Genomic DNA, 18,952 nt, shown 5'->3' on the forward strand with positions numbered 1-18,952 from the left:
TCCCCCAGAAATTACATCAACCTCCCCCAGAAATTATTATATCAACCTCCCCCAGAAATTATTATATCGTCCCCAGCTGCTGGTCACAGACAGGGCTGAGCAGTCCAGAGAGGCTGTGGCCCACAAAGCCCCAAGTATTGGCTCCATAGCACAAATGCCTGTGTCCATCTGAGCTGCATCCAACCTCAGGGCAGGCACAGAGACATCTCAGCCTCCACGTTTACCAAAATGCCTTTTATTTACATACGAGAAAATCTCACCGTGTGTCCAGCTGGCCCCGTCATGGCCGCTGAAGGCAGCACTGCTGGGCAAGGAGAAACAAGGCCACACCTGCGACCTGGGCTGCAGGGTGAGGTGGCTCCCTCCACACAGGCCCCAGGACACCCACCATGGCACAGGCCAGGCTGCTGCCCCCACACGGCCTCCACGAGGTCACGGGTCCATCTCCACAACCCCAAGGCAGTAAGCAGTGTGCCTCACTTTCGCCAAGCTGGGCCAATGAAGAGGCCCCGCCCCCACCCTCAGGCCCCACCCTCTCCCCTTGGAAAACAGGTGGTTTTTTCCTAACACAGGAAAACAGAAAATGAGCACGCTTTCTATGGCTGCCAAAGTACAAGGAGAGGCTCTGCCCTCGGAGCCACTGCGTGGATGGCGGGCAAGGTCCGGGAGCCAGCTCCAAGGAGCAGGAAGCAGGGGGCCATGACGGCAGGACAGGCCCAGCCATAGCCCCGGGAGGAGAGACTGCCCTGTACATCCAGGTCCGGGAGCCTCTTCCGGCTGAGCAGGGCCGCGACTCGGCATGGCCCCGGCACCCGAGCAGGTCTGGAGGGCCCTCAGAGCGGGGCAGGGGCGGGCACGCTGGGGAGGGGCAGCTCCAGGGCCGGTGTCTCCGCAGCCTGTGCTGGGCTGGGCTTCCGGTGGTCCAGCTGTTCCAGCTTCTCGCCGAGCTGGGAGTAAAGCTCCTTCACTGCCTCTCCGCTCTGTGGGGAACCACACCATGGGGCAGGCGAGGCGCATGGGCAGGCCCAGGGGGCACAGGGGTGGTTGCCCACCGACCACACACAAGCACCGCAAGGGCAGCTTGGCAAGCACACACGGGCTGGTAGGGACGGGCTGGTAGGGACCAGGTGCCTTCAGACGCAGCCCCCCCGGGCACCCACCTGGCCTGTAGGCTCCAGGGCCTTCTGCAACGCCTCCAGCTTAGACGGGGCCACCCTGGGGTGCAGGTGAATGAGGAGCCGCAGCGCGTGCCGGTGCACGTTCTCCTTCCTGGAAAAGGCCGTGCAGGGCTGGGGCAGGAGGCAGGCCCTGCTGTCTGTCCAGGCCCAGCCCGGATGCAGGTGGCCAAGGCCCCTGGAGACAGGACATGGCCAGCCTTTGGGACCCTCCCAGCTGTGCCCAGGCACCCTGCAGGGCCACATGCGAGCCCTGGTGCCCAACAGACCCACCTGCGGACCCTCCGCCCCAGGCTGGGGACAGCAGCCACCTCTCAGGCTGCTACAGACAAGAGCTCAGAGGACAGAGCGGGCCGGATGGTACCCAGCAGGCCTACCTTGGAGAGGCGGTGAGGAAGAAGCCATCGAAGAGGCTGCTGCAGAAGTCCTCAAGGGCAAATTCGTCGGCCAGCAGCGCAAGGTTGCCCGTGAGTAGGTGGAGGAAGATGTCGCCAAAGGCCAAGTCGCCAAAGGTCTCCACTGCAGACACAGCAGGCATCAGCCCAGTGCCACTCACCCTGCCCACCCCAGAGGGCACTCTTGTCCTCAAAGACCTCAGAACCTACTTCTGGGGGTGCTCACATGAGAGTTCTCGGTTGTTCTGAGATGAGAAGCACAGGGTCTCAGCAGGTGAAGAGGGGGGTGGGAAGTGGACAGAGGCAGGCGGGGGGTGGGACCTGTGGCAGGGAAGCAGAGCTGCAGCCCAGGGACAGGAGGGTGGAGAGAGGGGGAGACAGCCCGGGGACAGGAGGAGGGTGGAGGGAGGGGGAGACAGCCCGGGGACAGGAGGAGGGTGGAGGGAGGGGGAGACAGCCCGGGGACAGGAGGAGGGTGGAGGAAGCGGGAGACGGCCTGGGGACAGGAGGAGGGTAGAGGGAGAAGGAGACAGAAAAACGAGGTGCTCCTCCAGTCCCAAAAGACCTTGCCCAGTAGCCGAGCCCAGGAGAAACAAGCCTAACAAATACAGGGCCGGCGCCGGCTGCAGAGAGTTCTCCCTGACTGCCAGCTACACTGAACCACAGGAAAGAGAACGAAACTCTTCCACATTCTTTTCTGAAGCCAGACACCAAAACACAACAAAGACAGCATTCGTGCCCACAGATGCCTCACGTGCGACCGCGGCACAGAAGCCACGGTGCTGGCAGACGTTTGCCAAGAGCCAGCACAACGCCCCACACGGGGCCCCTGCAGGGAGGGAGGGCGGCCGCCTGCAGACTGATGCCTGAAGGAGCTGTGGCCAGGCCACATGGAGGTGATGTGTGCGGACGGGTTGAGGATGGCCTTCCTAGTATCCCGGATGGGGCCTTTCCGAGGACAACCCAGCTGGCACCACCTGCGCCCACAGAGTGACAGAAACATTTCCAGGAGACCCAGGCCCCTGAGGTGCCTGCCTGCCACATCTCGCAGGGCCTTGGGCGGCCACATGGCCAGGTGGCCACGGGACACATGGCAGGCACACAGTCCCGACCAGGGGATCCAGCAGCAAGGCCCCACTGGGCAAATGCCCTGATTCCTGCAACTCCGGGGAACCCAAGACTGCGAGACAGGAGAGAGGACAGCAGGCGCATCCCAACCCTGACGGGACCGTCCACACAGCAGGCAGGAGACACCTGGAGAAGCGCAGCCACTGTCAGGCAGTCAGTCGGCAGAGGAGCAGCAGTGAACCTGGCTCAGATGTGACAGTGGCCCATGGTCCGTGGTCACTGGTTTTTATTTTTTTTGAGAAGAGTCTCACTCTGTTAGCCAGGCTGGAGTGCAGCAGTGCAATCTCAGCTCACTGCAACCTCCACCTCCCGGGTTCAAGCGATCCTTCTGCCTCAGCCTCCCTCAGCTGGGATTACACGCGTGCGCCACCGCGCCGGGCTAATTTTTCTATTTTTAGTAGAGATGGGGTTTCGCCACATTGGCCAGGCTGGTCTGGAACTCCTGACCTCAGGTGATCCGCCCGCCTCGGCCTCCCAAAGCACTGGGATTACAAGGTGAGCCACCATGCCTGGCCAGTTTTTTAAAGGCATTTAAAGACAGTCTTGTTTTTTGTTTTTTTTTTTTTTTGAGACGGAGTCTCGCTCTTTCACCCAGGCTGGAGTGCAGTGGTGCAATCTCGGCTCACTGCAACCTCTGCCTCCTGGGTTCAAGCGATTCTCCTGCCTCACCCTCCCGAGTAGCTGGGACTACAGGCATGCGTCACACACGTGGCTAATTTCTGTATTTTTAATAGAGATGGGATTCCACCATGTTGGCCAGGCTGGTCTGGAACTCCTGACCTCAGGTGATCCACCCGCCTTGGCCTCCCAAAGTGCTAGGATTACAGGCATGAGCCACCGAGCCCGGCTCCCCGCCCCTTTTTTTTTTTTTTTGAGACGGAGTCTGGCTTTGTCGCCCAGGCTGGAGGGCAGTGCCGTGATCTCGATTCACTGCAACCTCTGCCTCCCAGGTTCAAGCGATTCTCCTGTAAACGCATCCTTCTTTTGTAGAGATGCCTACGTCTGCAGCCTGCATGCTGTGATGTCTCAGATTTACACCCAGACATCGTGCTGAGGGACAGGCGGCCACGCGCAGACCCCACGTGGACCCCGGGGAGGTTGGAGATGGTGCTGGGTCCTCACTGTACCATGCTCTTGACTTCGTATTCTTTCACAAATTCCCACCACAAAATGTTAAAAAATAAACAGGGGAGAATTCTAAAAATCAACATCCATTCTTATTAGAACCCACTAAAAACTTAAGAACAAGCGTGCTCTCCCCAAATGTGACTGAAAATGCACATCCCACCCCGTGGGGCAGCCACGTACTCCGAGAAGCTGCACTCCTGGTTCCCAGCCTGTTTCTAGCCACAATCAAATGAGAGAAAGAAACAGAAGCGCACGGAAGGCCTCCCAGGTGAGTCTGTCATTGTGCGAACTCCACAGTGACTGACACAAATCCAGAAGGTGCCACCCACTGCACACTGGGCTGGGCCATGGCCTCATGCCCCTGAGCTAGACACCTGCACAGCACATGGCTGTACTGAGTACTGAAGGCTGCTGGGACACAATGGCAACTGACTGTGTATCTAAATAGAGAAAGTGGAGTAAAAATACAGTATTGTCAGCTTATGTGACCGCGTGGTCGTATATGTGGTCCACGGTAGACAGAATGTTATGTGACACGTGACTGTACTGCAGTGGGCAGGCCAAGGCAAATTAAAGTTATTTATAACTATGTTCCCGGAAGTCTCAAAAAATAAACAAACCGGCTCTGCCCGGTGGCCGGCAGCACGATGTCCCAATGCCCTCAAGAGCCTCCCTGAGCCTCCAGAAGGAGCGGCAGTGTTGGCACCCGCAGAAGCCCAGGAGGTCATGTCTGCCTGCGCTGTCTAATGCCACTGTCTGTGGTCATTCGTTCCAGCAACAACAGGAAACCCAGGCCCAGGCAACCCAAGCTCAGTGAGAGGGTGGCTGGGGACAGGTTAATACCCACAGGTAACTTCCTCCACAAAGAAAGCTGGAAAACGCATGCACGCGCCATCCTCAAACACACCAGCCACCGAGAAACACAATAGGCACGTGCTGTGGTGTGGACGTGTCCCCAAGTTCACCATCGGAAACCTGATCCCCAACGCAACACTGCTGAGGTCGTGAGGGCTCCGTCCTCACCAAAGCGTTCTCGCTGTTAGCACAGGAGTGGCTCCTGATAAAAGGGTAAGTGTGGCCCCTTCTCTGTCTCCGTCTGTCTGTGTCTCATCTCTAGCTCTGTCTCTCATCTGTCTGTCTCCATGTCTCTCCTGTCTCTGTCTCTCTTATCTGTCTCTCATCTCTCTGTCTCTCATCTCTGTCTCTGTGTCTCTCATCTTTGTCTCTCATCTTGGTCTGTGTGTCTCTGTCTCTCATCTCTGTCTGTGTCTGTCTGTCTCCCCTGCCCGTGCTCTCTTGCCCTCTGCCTTCCACCATGGGATGACACAGCAAAAAGCCCCAGCCAGATGCAGGCCCCTTGACCTTGGACTTCCCATCCCAGCTCGCAGAACTGGGAGAAGTCCCTGCTCTTTGTTTTTTTGAGACGGAGTCTCGCTCTGTCGCCTGGGCTGGAGTGCAATAGTGCAATCTCCACTCACTGCAACCTCCACCTCCCAGGTTCAAGGGATTCTCCTGCTTCAGCCTCCCAAGTAGCTGAGATTACAGGCACCCACCACCATGCCCAACCAATTTTTGTATTTTTTTAGTAGAGACAGGGTTTCACCATGTTGGCCAGACTGGTCTTGAACTCCTGACCTCGTGATCCGCCCGCCTCAGCCTCCCAAAGCACTGGGATTACAGGCCTGAGCCACCGTGCCCGGCCGTCCCTGCCCTTTCTACACTACTCAGTCTCAAGTCTCTGTTAGAGCAGCATAATGTGGACTAAGACAGCAAACCCCAGACAAGGCCTGAGTCAGCAAGGAAGAGCCCAGGGTCTGTGTCACAGTGGGTACCGCAAGGCTAAAGAGGCCCCATCTCCCACGGGACCCACAGCAGGCTAAAGAGGCCCCATCTCCCAGGGGACCTGGCAGCTCTACTCTTGAAGGCGCCCATTTGGACCCTTCCTCTTCTTCCTGGCTTGCAACAACCCCTCCCCCGTCAAGGCCCCCAGGAGGAAGTGGGCCTGTCACCACGTGGGGTGGGGCACTGGGGCAGGGGATCTCTCTCCCTCCCCTTTGCTCCATTCTCTGAGCACCTGAGGGGTCCCAAGCCCCTCGCCAGTTAGGATGAAATAAAGACAGCTCTTACATCACCTTTTTGTGGGAAAGCACAAAGTTGAACTCCCTCTCCCTTTCCTAGTAAAATAAACTACGAACAAAAGTAAAAGTGAAAACGAGGCTGGGAGCGGTGGCTCACACCTGTCATCCCAACACTTTGGGAGGCCGAGGCGGGCGGATCATGAAGTCAGGAGTTCGAGACCAGCCCAACCAACATGGAGAAACCCCGTCTCTACTAAAAATACAAAAATTAGCCTGGCATGGTGGCACGCGCCTGTAATCCCAGCTACTCAGGAGGGTGAGGCACGAGGAATCACTTGAACCTAGGAGGCAGAGGCTTCAGTGAGCTGAGGTTGCACCACTGCACTCCAGCCTGGGCGACAGAGCAAGACTCCATCTCAAAAAAAAAAACAAAAGGTGAAAACAAAGCTAGCAAAGTTGGAGGTGGGCTGGGGAGACAAGGCAGCTCCTGGGGGCCCTGGGGCCCGCACCCTGGGCAGGACTGCATACGGCAGCTGCCGCAAGGAAGACACAGCCAGGCACCGCCCGTCAGGACTTACCCAGCCCCGGCAGCAGGCGGAGGAGCGCGTTCTTGTTCCTCTGCTTGGTGATGTGCAGGACGTAGTACAGCCCCACCTCGCAGGCCATGCGCTGCTCCTGCAGAAACCTGCGCCCGGGGCGCCATCAGCCCCACCTCAGCCCCACCTCAGCCCCACACCGACCCCTGCCCAGCCCTGAGGCAGCCCCCTGGGCAACAGTGCCATCCCTGCGCCACGGCCACCCCTGCACCATGGCCCTACAGCCCGTACTTAGTGAAGCTTTCGGGAAGTGTGTTTGGATATGAGACTGGGGCTTTCTCCTCAGCTGGAAGTTTCTGATCCACATTGAAAGTGTAGTCATCCACCAGGAAGGACATGAGCATCGGGAGGAACCTGGTGATGAGCTCTACCTCCTACGAGGAGGGGAGGCCATGAGCGGGCGCGGGCCCGGGCCCTGCCCCACCCCAACCCGACGTGACACACACCCTGCCCCTGGCCCTCCCACTCCCCCAGATACCTCACCGACCCTCCCTCCTCTCCAGGTCCCCAGGTCCTTCTTCCCACCTCCCGAGTCCCCCACCCAGGCCATCTCCTCAAACCCCCTTCTGGGTCTGGACCCACATGGAGTAGTCACCACCTGTGGCCAGCCATGGTCCATGGAGACACCCCCAGAACAAGCCATGGTCCACGGAGACACCCCAGAACCAGCCACGGGCCATGGAGACACCCCAGAACCAGCCAGGGTCCACGGAGACACCCCAGAACCTCCCTGGTGGGCATTTTCCCAAAAGGAAGGTGGGCAGCTCCAGGAAGGAAGCTTTGGGACCAAAGGGGCCTCCACAATCACCTTGCTAGCGCCTCCCCCTCCACCCCACTTCCAGCCCACAACCCCTCGTGGGAAACTGGCAGCCCCCACAGGAGGCTCGTTACCATCTTGGGCTCCTTGAAGACCTGGCTGTCGATCATGTCCCAGGCTCCCTGGCCCAGCGCCAGCAGCCGGAGCAGCAGCAGGAGGTCGGGGCTGTCCTGTAGGGAGGACGGGCTCAGCGCCTCTCCCAAGCAGCTGTGTCCTGGCCATGGAGCTCCTCTGACCCTACTCGTTACTCAGCAGGATCTCTGGTGCCCATGGCCAGGACCACACGACTGCGATCACCAGCCCCACACACAGGGTGAAACGCAGTCTCACAGCGGGGAAGCACATGCCTCTACCTGGGCCACTGCAGTCCACATCCCCGACCACCAGAGCAGCCAGCAGGGCGGCCACAGGGCCCCAACAGCTGCCTCCACCTGGCCGCTGCTGTCCACACCCTGACCACCCAGAGCAGCCAGCGGAGTGGCCGCATGGCCAGGACAGCTGCTGGCCAAGCCCACACTCACCCTGGGCAGCGTCTCCTGGCCGACCAGCTCCTGCAGGTGCCTGACTGTGCTCAGTGCCAGCGTGTTGATGGCGAAGGGGTCACACAGGATCATGGACAGGTCCCTGGAAGGAGGCCGCCTTGGCGTTAATGCGACGCCTGTTGCCCCTCCCTTCAGCGGCACAGTCCTCAGGAGGGGTGGCCTAGGCTGAATTCAGGACTGGCAGCAGGTGCCCATCACATGCTGGGTTTCTTACAAAAAGCTTAAGGATGGCCGGGCGCGGCGGCTCAGCCTGTCATCCCAGCACTTTGGCAGGCCGAGGCGGATGGATCACCAGGTCAGGAGACTGAGACCAGCCTGGCTAACAAAGTGAAACCCTGTCTCTACCAAAAATACAAAAAATTAGCCAGGTGTGGTGGCGGTCGCCTGTGGTCCCAGCTACACGGGAGGCTGAGGCAGGAGAATCACTTGAACCCGGGAGGCGGAGCTTGCAATGAGCCAGGATCGCGTCACTGCACTCCAGCCTGGGCAAGAGAGCGAGACTCCGTCTCAAAAAAAAAAAAAAAAAAAAAGCTTAAGGTTTGCAATTTGTCCTTAATGTATTCAAAGATTTTTCAAATTAAAAAGTTAAAAAAACAAACAAAAAAAAGGCTGGGTGTGGTGGCTCATGCCTGTCATCCCAGCACTTTGGGATGCTGAGGCCGGTGGATTGCTTGTTTGAGACTAGCCTGGGCGAGGTGGTGAAATCCCATCTCTACTAAAGATAACAAAAATCGGCCAGGCGCAGTGGTGTGTGCCTGTAATCCCAGCACTTTGGGAGGCGGAGACAGCAGGATCAATGCCCAGGAGGTTGAGGGAGACTGTACCACTGCACTAAAGCCTGGGTGACAGAGACCCTGTCTCAGAAAAAAAAAAAAAAAAAAAAAAAGGAAGAAAAAAAGTGGCAAAGGCAGGGTCAGGCAGCACTGTGTCTATACACCAGCCGGAGGATGCTGGAAAGCAAATGCCAATGGATGCCCCTCAGCTCAGAGGCTGACCCCACGCCACTGCAGACACCAGACCCCAGCCCCCGGGCCTGGCTCCAGAATGCAGAGTTGAGGAGGGAGACTTTGCTACCCACACACATCCCGACAACCATGTCCCTAAGCTGTGGGCCAGCAGTGCCCGGCATAGCTCTACTGAAACATCCAGGAGGCCAGGCACGGTGGCGCATGCCTGTAATCCCAGCACTTTGGAAGGCTGAGGCGGGTGGATCACCTGAGGTCAGGAGTTCAAGACAAGCCTGGCCAACATGGTGAAACCCTGTCTCTACTAAAAAATACAAAAATTACCTGAGCGCAGTGGCGCGTGCCTGTAATCCCAGCTACTTGGGAGGCTGAGGCAGGAGAATGGCTTAAACCTAGGAGGCGGAGGTTGCAGTGAGCAGAGATTGCACCACTGCACTCCATCCTGGGCTACAGAACGAGACTCTGTCTCGAAAAAAACAAAAGAAAAAGCAACATCCGGGAATAAACGCCTGCTACCCACGGCAAAACACAGCGAGCGCAGACCGGATGCACGCAGGGCCCTGAGGGGCAGAGGCCTCGTGGAGCCGACCCTCACCCCAGCACCTGCTCCTGGCCCTTCTTGACGCCATCGAGAAACCCCTGCAGCTCCCGCGCCCTCTTGCTGTCCACGAACCGCTCTCGGATGCAGGCGTCCAGGCACCAGGTGAACTGCAAGGAGGAAGCACGGTCGGGACCAGCCCAAACCTCCCAGGATGACCAGAGACCCAGGCCCCAAACACAGCCCCAGGCCCTGGCCTCTTGTTCAATCATAGCTGCTGTGGGGGGCGGCAGCAGGCACCAGTCATCCTGACGGTGCAGTGTTCCCCACACCTCCCGGCCAAAGCAGCAGGGTCAGGACAGCGGTGGAGAAAGTGATGATGTTTCTTTCTAAAAACGGACTCTTTCATGGCACCCTGAGTGTGGGGGTGGCCACTGCAGCACTCCAAGCAATGGAAGCCTCGGAGGGTGACTCCCGAGTCCCGGAAAGATGGTCCTAGGGCTGGAGGGTCCGTATGAAGGGAAACCCCGTTCCTAGAGCACTTGGTACCTGGCCAACAAGCAGCACCCAGGGTTCTGGGGAAGGGGAGGGCCACAGGCCAGGTGGAAAGATGGGAGGAAGCTGGGGCAATGGTCAAGGTCCAGCCCGTAGGTCATACAGCCCTCGGGAACACAGAAAGGGCTGGACGGGGCAAGGGAGTCCCCGGGAACGGCCAGCTCTCTGGCTCAGATGCAGGGGACTAGCCTCCTTCCCCCATCAGGGTCTGGAGAGGAGCCAAAGGGCCAGCACACAGGACAGAAAGACCAGAGCCCAGGAAACAGGCTTGGGAGAGAAGGGTGCCCAGGTGGTCCCCGGCCAAGCCAAACCCACGGAGAGGAGAGGAGCCGGGAGGGCCAGGGGGAAGGAGGGAGGGCAATGCTACCTTCAGGAGGGGCAGAGGGGGAAGGAGAGAGGGCCGGGGAGTTGGGGGGAAGGAGGGAGGGAGGGCAGCGCTACCTTCAGGAGGGCGGAGGGGGAGGAGGGAGGGCCAGGGAGTGGGGGAGAAGGGAGAAGGAGGGAGGGAGGGAGGGCAGCGCTACCTTCAGGAGGGCAGTGGGGGAAGGAGGGAGGGCCGGGGAGTGGGAGGGAAGGAGGGAGGGAGGGCAGCACTACCTTCAGGAGGGCGGGGGGGAAGGAGGGAGCGCAGTGCTACCTTGTGGCACGGGTCCACGGTGCAGATCTCACCCACGTCCAGGTCGTGCAGGGACATGAGCAGCTCAGCCCGCAGCGTGCAGTAGTGCACATTCCGCGTGCGCAGGAAGAGCGTGCGCAGAAACTGCAGCACCATGTCGTACAGCTTCACGTTCTTCCCCACCATCCGCGTCAGCCGCTGCACCACCTGCAGCAAGAGGCACTGTCAGGCCCCCAGACCCTCCTGGGCTCCGCCACAGACACAGGGACATCATGCCCGGCGACAGCGCGGCCCTCTCTCTGGACATCTGTCCTTCCTACTTTTTGGCAGAAAACATTCCCTCCTCTCATTAGATATTGGCCCCCAGTCTGATGGTAGCAGGTTCTGTTATTTTTATTTCTTTTATTACTTTTTTTGAGACAAGGCCTTGCTCTGTTGCCCAGGCTCGAGTGTACTGCTGCAACTGTGGCTCACTGCAGCCTTGACCTCCTGGCTCAAGTGATCCTCCTGCCTCAGCCTCCCAAGTAGCTAGGACTACAATTGCATGCCACGACACCCAACTGTGGGCGGCAAGCCACCCAGGTGCCGAGGAAAGAGACCAAGGGCACGAGCTGTTCCAGTATAACAAAATATGTAAGAATAGTTATACTAGATATAGATCATAGATATGATTATATTTGAATATTAGTCATTAGCTTGTAGCAATTACTCTTTATTCCAATATTATACTAATCCTCGCTCTACAATCATAATCTAGGAAAAGCCAGGCCATACAGAGATAGCAGCTGAGGGGACAGTGAGGAGTGACCAGAAGACAAGAGTGCGAGCCTTCTGTTACGTCCGGACAGGGCCACCAGAGGGCTCCTTGGTCTAGCGGTAACACCAGTGCCCCGGACGACGCCCGTTGCGGGGCGGACTGAGGTCTAGCGGTAGCGTAAGTGTCAAGGAAAAACACCTGCTACTTAGCAGACAGGGAAAGGGAGTCTCCCTTTCCCCAGGGGAGTTTAGAGAAGACTCTGCTCCTCCAACTCTTGTGGAGGGCCTGACATCAGTCAGACCTGCCCGCAGTTATCCGGAGGCCTAACCGTCTCCCTGTGATGCTGTGCTTCAGTGGTCACGCTCCTAGTCCGCCTTCATGTTCCATCCTGTACACCTGGCTCTGCCTTCTAGATAGCAGTAGTCAATTAGTGAAAGTACTAAAAGTCTCTGATAGGCAGAAATAATGGCATAAGCTGTTTCTCTCTCTCCTCTCTCTCTGCCTAGGCTGCCAGGCAGGGAAGGGCCCCCTGTCAAGTGGACACGTGAGCCACGTGACCTTACCTATCATTGGAGATGGCTCACACTCTTTACCCTGCCTCTTTGTCTTGTATCCAATAAACATCAGCGCAGCCTGGCATTCAGGGCCACTACCAGTCTCCGCGTCTTGGTGGTAATGGTCCCCCGGGCCCAGCTGTCTTTTCATCTCTGTCTTGTGTCTTTACTTCTACAATCTCTCGTCTCCGCACACGGGGAGAAAAACCCACCGACCCTGTGGGCCTGGTCCCTACACCCAATCAATTTTTTTTTTTTTTTTTTTTTTGAGACGGAGTCTTGCGCTGTCACCCAGGCTGGAGTGCAATGGCAAGATCTTGGTTCACTGCAACCTCCACCTCCCAGATTCAAGCTATTCTCCTGTCTCAGCCTCAGCCTCCCAAGTAGTTGGGATTACAGGCGCCAGCTGCCATGCCTGGCTAATTTTTTATATTGTAATAGAGACGAGTTTCACCATGTTGCCCAGGCTGGTCTTGAACTTCTGAGCTCAGGTGATCCACCCGCCTCGGCCTCCCAAAGTGCTAGGATTGCAGGCATGAGCCACACACCTGACCCAGTTTTTTTTTTTTTTACTTTTTTTTTTTTTTGAAACCGAGTCGTGCTCTGTTACTCAGGCTGGAGTGCAGTGGCGTGATCTCAGCTCAGTGCAAGCTCCGCCTCCCAGGTTCACACCATTCTCCTGCCTCGGCCTCCCGAGCAGCTGGGACTACAGGCACCCACCACCACGCCCGGCTAATTTTTTGTATTTTTAGTAGATGGGGTTTCACCATGTTAGCCAGGATGGTCTCGATCTCCTGACCTCATGATCCACCCGCCTCGGCCTCCCAAAGTGCTGGGATTACGGGCGTGAGCCACTGCGCCCGGCTTTTTTTTTGCGACTGAGTCTCACTCTGTCGCCTAGTACAGTGGTGCAATCTTGGCTAACTGCAACCTCCGCCTCCCGGGTTCAAGTGATTCTCCTGCCTCAGCCTCCTGAGTAGCTGGGATTACAGGCGCACACCACCAGGTCTGGTTAATTTTCATATTTTTAGTAGAGATGGGTTTTTACCATGTTGGTCAGGCTGGTCTCGAACTCCTGACCTCGTGATCCACCCACCTCTGCCTCCCAAAGTGCTGGGATTACAGGCGTGAGCCACCGCACCCGGCCTAATTTAGCTTTTTAAAAGAGAATCGGGCTGGGCACGGTGGCTCACACCTGTAATTGCAGCAAATTGGGAGCCCAAGGTGGGTGGACTACCTGAGGCCAGGAGTTCGAGAACAGCCTGGCCAACATGGTGAAACCCCATCTCTACTAAAAATACAAAAATTAGTCGGACGTGGTGGTGGGCGCCTATAATCCCAGCTACTCGGGAGGTTGAGGCAGGAGAATCACTTGAACCTGGGAGACTGAGGTTGCAGTGAGCTGAGATCACACCACTGCACTCCAGCCTGGGCAACAGAAGGACACTACGTCTCAAAAAAAAAAAAAAAAAAAAAAAAAAACTAAAATAAAATAAAACAAAATATAAAATTAAAATAAAATAAATAAAAAAACGAAAAATAAAAAAATAAATTTTAAAAATTAAAAAAATTAATAAAATAAAATAGCCGGTCTCAGTGGCTCACGCCCGTAATCCCAGCACTTTGGGAGGCCGAGGCGGGTGGATCATGAGGTCAGGAGATCGAGACCATCCTGGCTAACACGGTGAAACCCCATCTCTACTAAAAATACAAAAAAAATAGCCGGGCGTGGTGGTGGGCGCCTGTAGTCCCAGCTACTCGGGAGGCTGAGGCAGGAGAACGGAGTGAACCCGGGAGGCGGAGCTTGCAGTGAGCCGAGATCGCGCCACTGCACTCCAGCCTGGGCAACAGAGCAAGATTCTGTCTCAAAAATAAAATAAAATAAAATAAAATAAATAAAAATAAAAATAGGCCAGGCACGGTGGCTCACGCCCATAATCCCAACACTTTGGGAGGCCGAGGCAGGTGGATCACAAGGTCAGGAGATTGAGACCATCCTGACTAACACCATGAAACCCCGTCTCTACTAAAAAAAAAATACAAAAAATTAGCCGGGCATGGTGGCAGGCGCCTGTAGTCCCAGCTATTTGGGAGGCTGAGGCAGGAGAATGGAGTGAACCCGGGAGGCGGAGCTTGCAGTGAGCCAAGATCGTGCCACTGCACTCCAGCCTGGGTGACAGAGCAAGACTCTGTCTCCAAAAAAATAAATAAATAAATAATAAAAAAATAAAAAGTAAATTTTAAAAAGTAGTAAAATAAAACAAGATAAATAAAAATACATAAAATAAAATAAAATAAAATAAAAATAAAAGAGAATCAACCTAGGACTAAGCCGACCAAGCCGACTGATTTCCCTCACAGACAGAAATCAGTATAGGCAGCACCAAGTCATCAGAAGAGACAGGGGATAGGAGAAAGGCCTGGGAAATGCAGGGCACCCCACAGTTAGCAGAGGGGTCCAAGGGCTCTGTCTGACAGCAATGGAACAAGAAAAAGGCCCATGGAGGACCTAACTGGGAATAAACAAACAGGGAAGGGAGGACAGAGGTGGCACTGCCACCCCCAACAAGCCTGCTGCTGCCCACGCACATGGTCAGGAACCACGGCCCGAAGGGAACCCAGAGCCACACTAACTGCTCAGCGTTTGAAGTGCAGTAGTTCAGATGGGCTCTAAGCATGAAAGATTCACCAGGTTTCAAATCTTAGTGATCCTCCCGCAAAAAGCATTACAGCTCAATATTTTTTTTTCCCTTTTGAGACAGGATCTCTCACTCTGTCGCCCAGGTTGGAGTGCAGTGGCTCAATCATACCTCACTGCAGCCTCAATATCCAAGGCCTAAGCAATCCTCCTGCTTCAGCCTCCTGAGTAGTTGAGACAACAGGTACGCACCACCATGCTTAGCTTAATTTTTTTTTCTTGTAGAGACAAGGTCTCCCTTTGGTCTTTAACTACTAAGCTCAAGCAATCCTCCCACCTCTGCCTCCCAAAGTACTAGGCGTACAGGCGTGAGCCACCGTACCCAGCCCAATCTTTCACATGAATTACACGCTGAAAGATAATATTTTGGATATACTGGACCAAAGAAAACATTAATGAAGTTGATGTCATTTTTTTTCTTAATGTGGATGCTGAAAAATCTTAACTTATAGTTCGCTTTTTCCACTGAACAGTGCTACTTTAAAGTTGGTTAGGGCCGGGCGCAGTGGCTCACACTTGTAATCCCAGCACTTTGGGAGGCCAAGGTGGGCGGATCACCTGAGGTCAGGAGTTCAAGACCAGCCTGGTCAACATGGTGAAACCCTGTCTGTACTAAACAAAAAAATACAAAAATTAGCCAAGCATGGTGGGGCGCGCCTGTAGTCTCAGCTACTCGAGAGGCCGAGGCAGGAGAATTGCTTGAACTCAGGAGGCAGAGGTTACAGTGAGCCGAGATCGAGGCCCTGCACTCCAGTCTGGGTGACAGAGCAAGACTCTGTCTCAAAAAAAAAAAAAAAAAAAAATTGGCTAATTAAAAAATCTCACAACCAGTTGTGGTCGCTCACACCTATAATCCCAGCACTTCAGGAGGCTGAGGTGTGCAGACAGATTACTTGAGCCCAGGAGTTCGAGACCAGCCTGGGCAACATAGCGAAACACCAACTCTGCAAAAAGTATACAAATTAGCCAGGCATGGTGTCACACACCGGTGGTCCCGGCTGCTTAGGAGACTGAGGTAGGAGGATTGCTTGAGTCCAGGAGGTCGAGGCTGCAGTGAGCCACGATCACGCCACTGTACTCCAACCTGGGTGACAGAGTGAGACCCTGTCTCAAAAAAAAAAAAAAAAAAAAAACCCAAGAGATCTCGGCTAGGCATGGTGCCTCATGTCTGTAATCCCAGCACTTTAGAAGGCTGATGTGGGAGGATCGCTTCAGCCCAGGAGTTGAAGACCAGCCTGAGCAACATAACCAGACCCCACCTCTACAAAAAAATATATGTATTTTTAAGTAGCCCCAGTGTGGTGGCACATGCCTGTGGTCCCAGCTACTCAGGAAGATCACTTTAGCTCAGGAAGTCAAAGCTGCAGCGAGTCGTGATCACGCCACTGCACTCCAGCCTGTGCAACAGAGTGAGACCCTGTCTCTTAAAAAAGAAAAAAAAAGAAAAAAAGCCAGGCACGGTGGCTCACCCCTGTAATCCCAGCACTTTGGGAGGCCGAGGGGGGCGGATCACCTGAGGTCAGGAGTTCAAGACCAGCCTGACCAACATGGAGAAATCCCATCTCTACTAAAAATACAAAATTAGCCGGGCGTGGTGATGCATGCCTGTAATCCCAGCTACTCGGGAGGCTGAGGCAGGAGAATTGCTTGAACCTGGGAGGCGGAGGTCGCGGTGAGCCGAGATCACGCCATTGCACTCCAGCCTGGGCAACAACAGCGAAACTCCGTCTCAAAAAAAAAAAAAAGAAAAAAAATTAGCCAGGCATGGTGGTGGGCGCCTGTAGTCCCAGCTACTCGGGAGACTGAGGCAGTAGAATGGAGTGAACCCGGGAGCTTGCAGTGAGCCGAGATCACACCACTGCACTCCAGCCTGGGCAACAGAGCGAGACTCCGTCTCAAAGAAAAAGAAAAAAAGTAGGGGAGGGGGGATTAACTTCACATTAGCGGCCTTTCCGCAGATTTTAAATGTTGTCCATATATCACTTTAACGAAAAGTAAAATGCAAACAGAAAAACAACCAACTCTTTCCAGCACGTGTACAAGCCAGCCCTCCCCCACCACCCAGCCAAGAAGCAGAACCACCCGATCATTCACAGGGCAGCAGAGCGCTGATCCCCAGGCAGCTGAAGGCGCTAGCCGTGGCATCCCCAAGAGGTGCCCCACCCCGCACACGGCCTGTCCCCTCACCTCGCCCTGGCGCCTGGTCTTGGGGGAAGGACTGAAGAAGTTGTGCAGGACAGAGAGCTCTGTACTGAAGAGAGCGCTCTCCTTCTCCAGGATGTACTGCTTCAGCAGTGGGGAAACCTCGTCCCCGAAGAGGGCCTGGTTGTCTTGCCAGATCTGCCGCTTCACCTCCACGGCGCAGGCTCGATACAGCTCCTTGTCAGCCATAACCAGCTTCAGTTTTTTCTCCGGAACCTACATGACACCACAGGCTGCCTGTGAGTGGCACCTGTGTCCCTGGGTCTCCTTCGAGACAAGCCAAGAGGCCTCAGCCCCCCAGAGACCACCTCGAGCTAAGCCCCACCCCACAGGGCATCTATGACTGGTTCCCCAGCCCCAGCAGGTTCAGACAGACATGCTAAATACCAACAGCTCTTTCCCAGGAGGGGCCCCACACCCTAACTCCAGTGCTAAGGTTCAGTCTCCACGCGGCTCATGTGGGAGAAGTCAGCACAGAGCTCACCATGGACAGCACTCGGGCAGGCAGCACAGGAAGCTCCCGGAGCTAGGCGGCCACCGGAACTTCCACTAACCAAGGGCATGAGAGTGGGCGGACGGTCCACGCCATCAGGGTTAGGGTTGGGGCCCTACCTTGGGCAGGTGCTTCATGACGCACATCACCACGGGCTGCAGGGACGGCATCTTCACCAGAGAAAAGCTCTTCTCCAGAAGGTCTTCCAGCTTCTTGTACCTGGAACAACTCACAGGATTGATGGTGCAGCGATGCGCCAAATCGCAGCAGCTACCTGCCTGTCCCTACACAGATAACAGCTACCAGGCCAAGCCTCCACGCCCAGGACACATGGGTCAAGGAGTCACTCAGACACAGGCCCAGGCCACCTCTGGGAGCAAGGATGTGGAGCCAAAAGGACAATAAATGCCCCTGAGTCGATCCAAGGCTGAAAGGCCGGCTGCACATCTCACCTGCCCACCCCTCCCGCTGACCCACCTTTCCTCAGCCTTCCCCTCCGAAGCGATGGCTGACACTCGCTCTAGCAGCTTGTCCCGCAGCTCATCGAACACCGACTGGTGGAACTCCAGCCGCGGCGTCCCGTGCAGGTCCAAGAAGGGGAGGGCTGACTGAAGAGATGGCAGCAGCACACCATTCTCTGTCTGAGGAAGCCAAGAGAAACCTCAAACGCAGCCCAGTGCGCCCGGGCACCCCGAGGTCCTGAGAGCACAGGGAGGCACGCACCCAGGTGTTCCCAGCCGTGCTGGCGGTAACCGCAGCCACCGAAAGCCACCCAGCCGTCCAGCAAAGGGGTGCTGGCTCCGGACTCCACCCCCAGAACAGGACTCAGCCACCAGCAGAAAGCCGGGAAACTTCCGGCGCCTCCGCCAGGCCCGACTCGCGAGCAGGCGGCCCGGCCCTCCAACTGGGCTCCCCCCGCCCCGGGGGCCGCCCCACCTGGAACTGCTCGATGGCCTTGAGCGGCTCCGTGCAGTTGGTCAGGGTCTCCTTCAGGTCCTCGCCGTTGGCCACGCCCAGGTCCTGCAGCCCCGCGAACATGGCCGAGGCCCCGGCCACCGCCCGGCTAGGCGCCCCATCCCCAGCCCGTTCCCCCGGCGCCGCCGCAGACACCCCAGAAGCCCGCTCCGCCGGGCCTCGGGGGCCGCCCGAGCCCCGCTCCCCGGCGCCCTCCAGCTCGGCCAGGTCCCGCCCGCCGCGCGACTCCGCGCGCGTCCCGCAGCCGCCCACTTCCGCCCCGCACCGGCCAGGTCCGCCCGCCAACCGGCCCCCGGGAAACGCCGCCGGGGCCGCGCGCAGGTTCCTGGGAGCAGCGCCCTCACCCGGCGCGAGAGACCCCGCCCAGCCAGCCCAGCGCGCATGCGCCCACCCGGTCCCGCCCGCGCCCGGGGTTTCTGGCAGAAGAGGGCGGGTGAGAGCGTGGGGGGCGGACTCAGGGTCCGTCTGCTCCGGGAACGGACGTCGTCGCAGCCGAGTGAATTTCGTGTACATAAGCGTGGAAAACGCTCTTGCAGATCTCGCGGCAGCCACGCGCCGCGGGGACGTTTTTCCGGGGGTTGAGCTCCCCGCCCCTCTGCCCCGCAGGGGCCGGACACAGGCGCAGACTCCCTCCTGAGCGTGGCTTCCTCCGCGTGAAACGGGCACGAAGCCCACCCCGGCGCTGTCGCCAAAACTGAGATCTGAGCGCCTTCAGGGGACCGGGGCCTGGCGGAGACCGG

General features: G+C 56.9%; 1 protein-coding gene across 1 annotated transcript; it reads right to left on the bottom strand.

The window, feature by feature from the left end:
• Positions 1 to 219: 219 nt before the first annotated feature.
• NELFB (negative elongation factor complex member B) lies at positions 220 to 18,740 on the bottom strand. The gene is made up of 13 exons (XM_016962238.4): positions 18,174 to 18,740; positions 17,715 to 17,878; positions 17,357 to 17,456; positions 16,730 to 16,960; positions 10,555 to 10,740; positions 9,420 to 9,532; positions 7,839 to 7,941; positions 7,392 to 7,487; positions 6,732 to 6,874; positions 6,483 to 6,589; positions 1,553 to 1,694; positions 1,161 to 1,269; positions 220 to 980 (listed from the first exon to the last, which is right to left on the bottom strand). The coding sequence occupies exons 1-13, from the start codon at positions 18,723 to 18,725 to the stop codon at positions 834 to 836; spliced, it is 2,193 nt and encodes a 730-aa protein (XP_016817727.3). The 5' UTR covers positions 18,726 to 18,740; the 3' UTR covers positions 220 to 833.
• Positions 18,741 to 18,952: the final 212 nt, after the last annotated feature.

This window comes from Pan troglodytes, chromosome 11 (assembly GCF_028858775.2).
Source record: "Pan troglodytes isolate AG18354 chromosome 11, NHGRI_mPanTro3-v2.0_pri, whole genome shotgun sequence".
NCBI lineage: Eukaryota > Metazoa > Chordata > Mammalia > Primates > Hominidae > Pan > Pan troglodytes.

Excerpts from the sequence above, each read along its gene's own strand:
- NELFB (XM_016962238.4), bottom strand. The coding sequence starts at position 18,725 with ATGTACACGAAATTCACTCGGCTGCGACGACGTCCGTTCCCGGAGCAG. Across the intron at positions 9,533-10,554 it reads CCGTGGACCCGTGCCACAAG|TTCACCTGGTGCCTGGACGC; the intron begins GTAGCACTGCGC and ends TCCTCCTTGCAG. Across the intron at positions 981-1,160 it reads CCCTGGAGCCTACAGGCCAG|AGCGGAGAGGCAGTGAAGGA; the intron begins GTGGGTGCCCGG and ends GGTTCCCCACAG.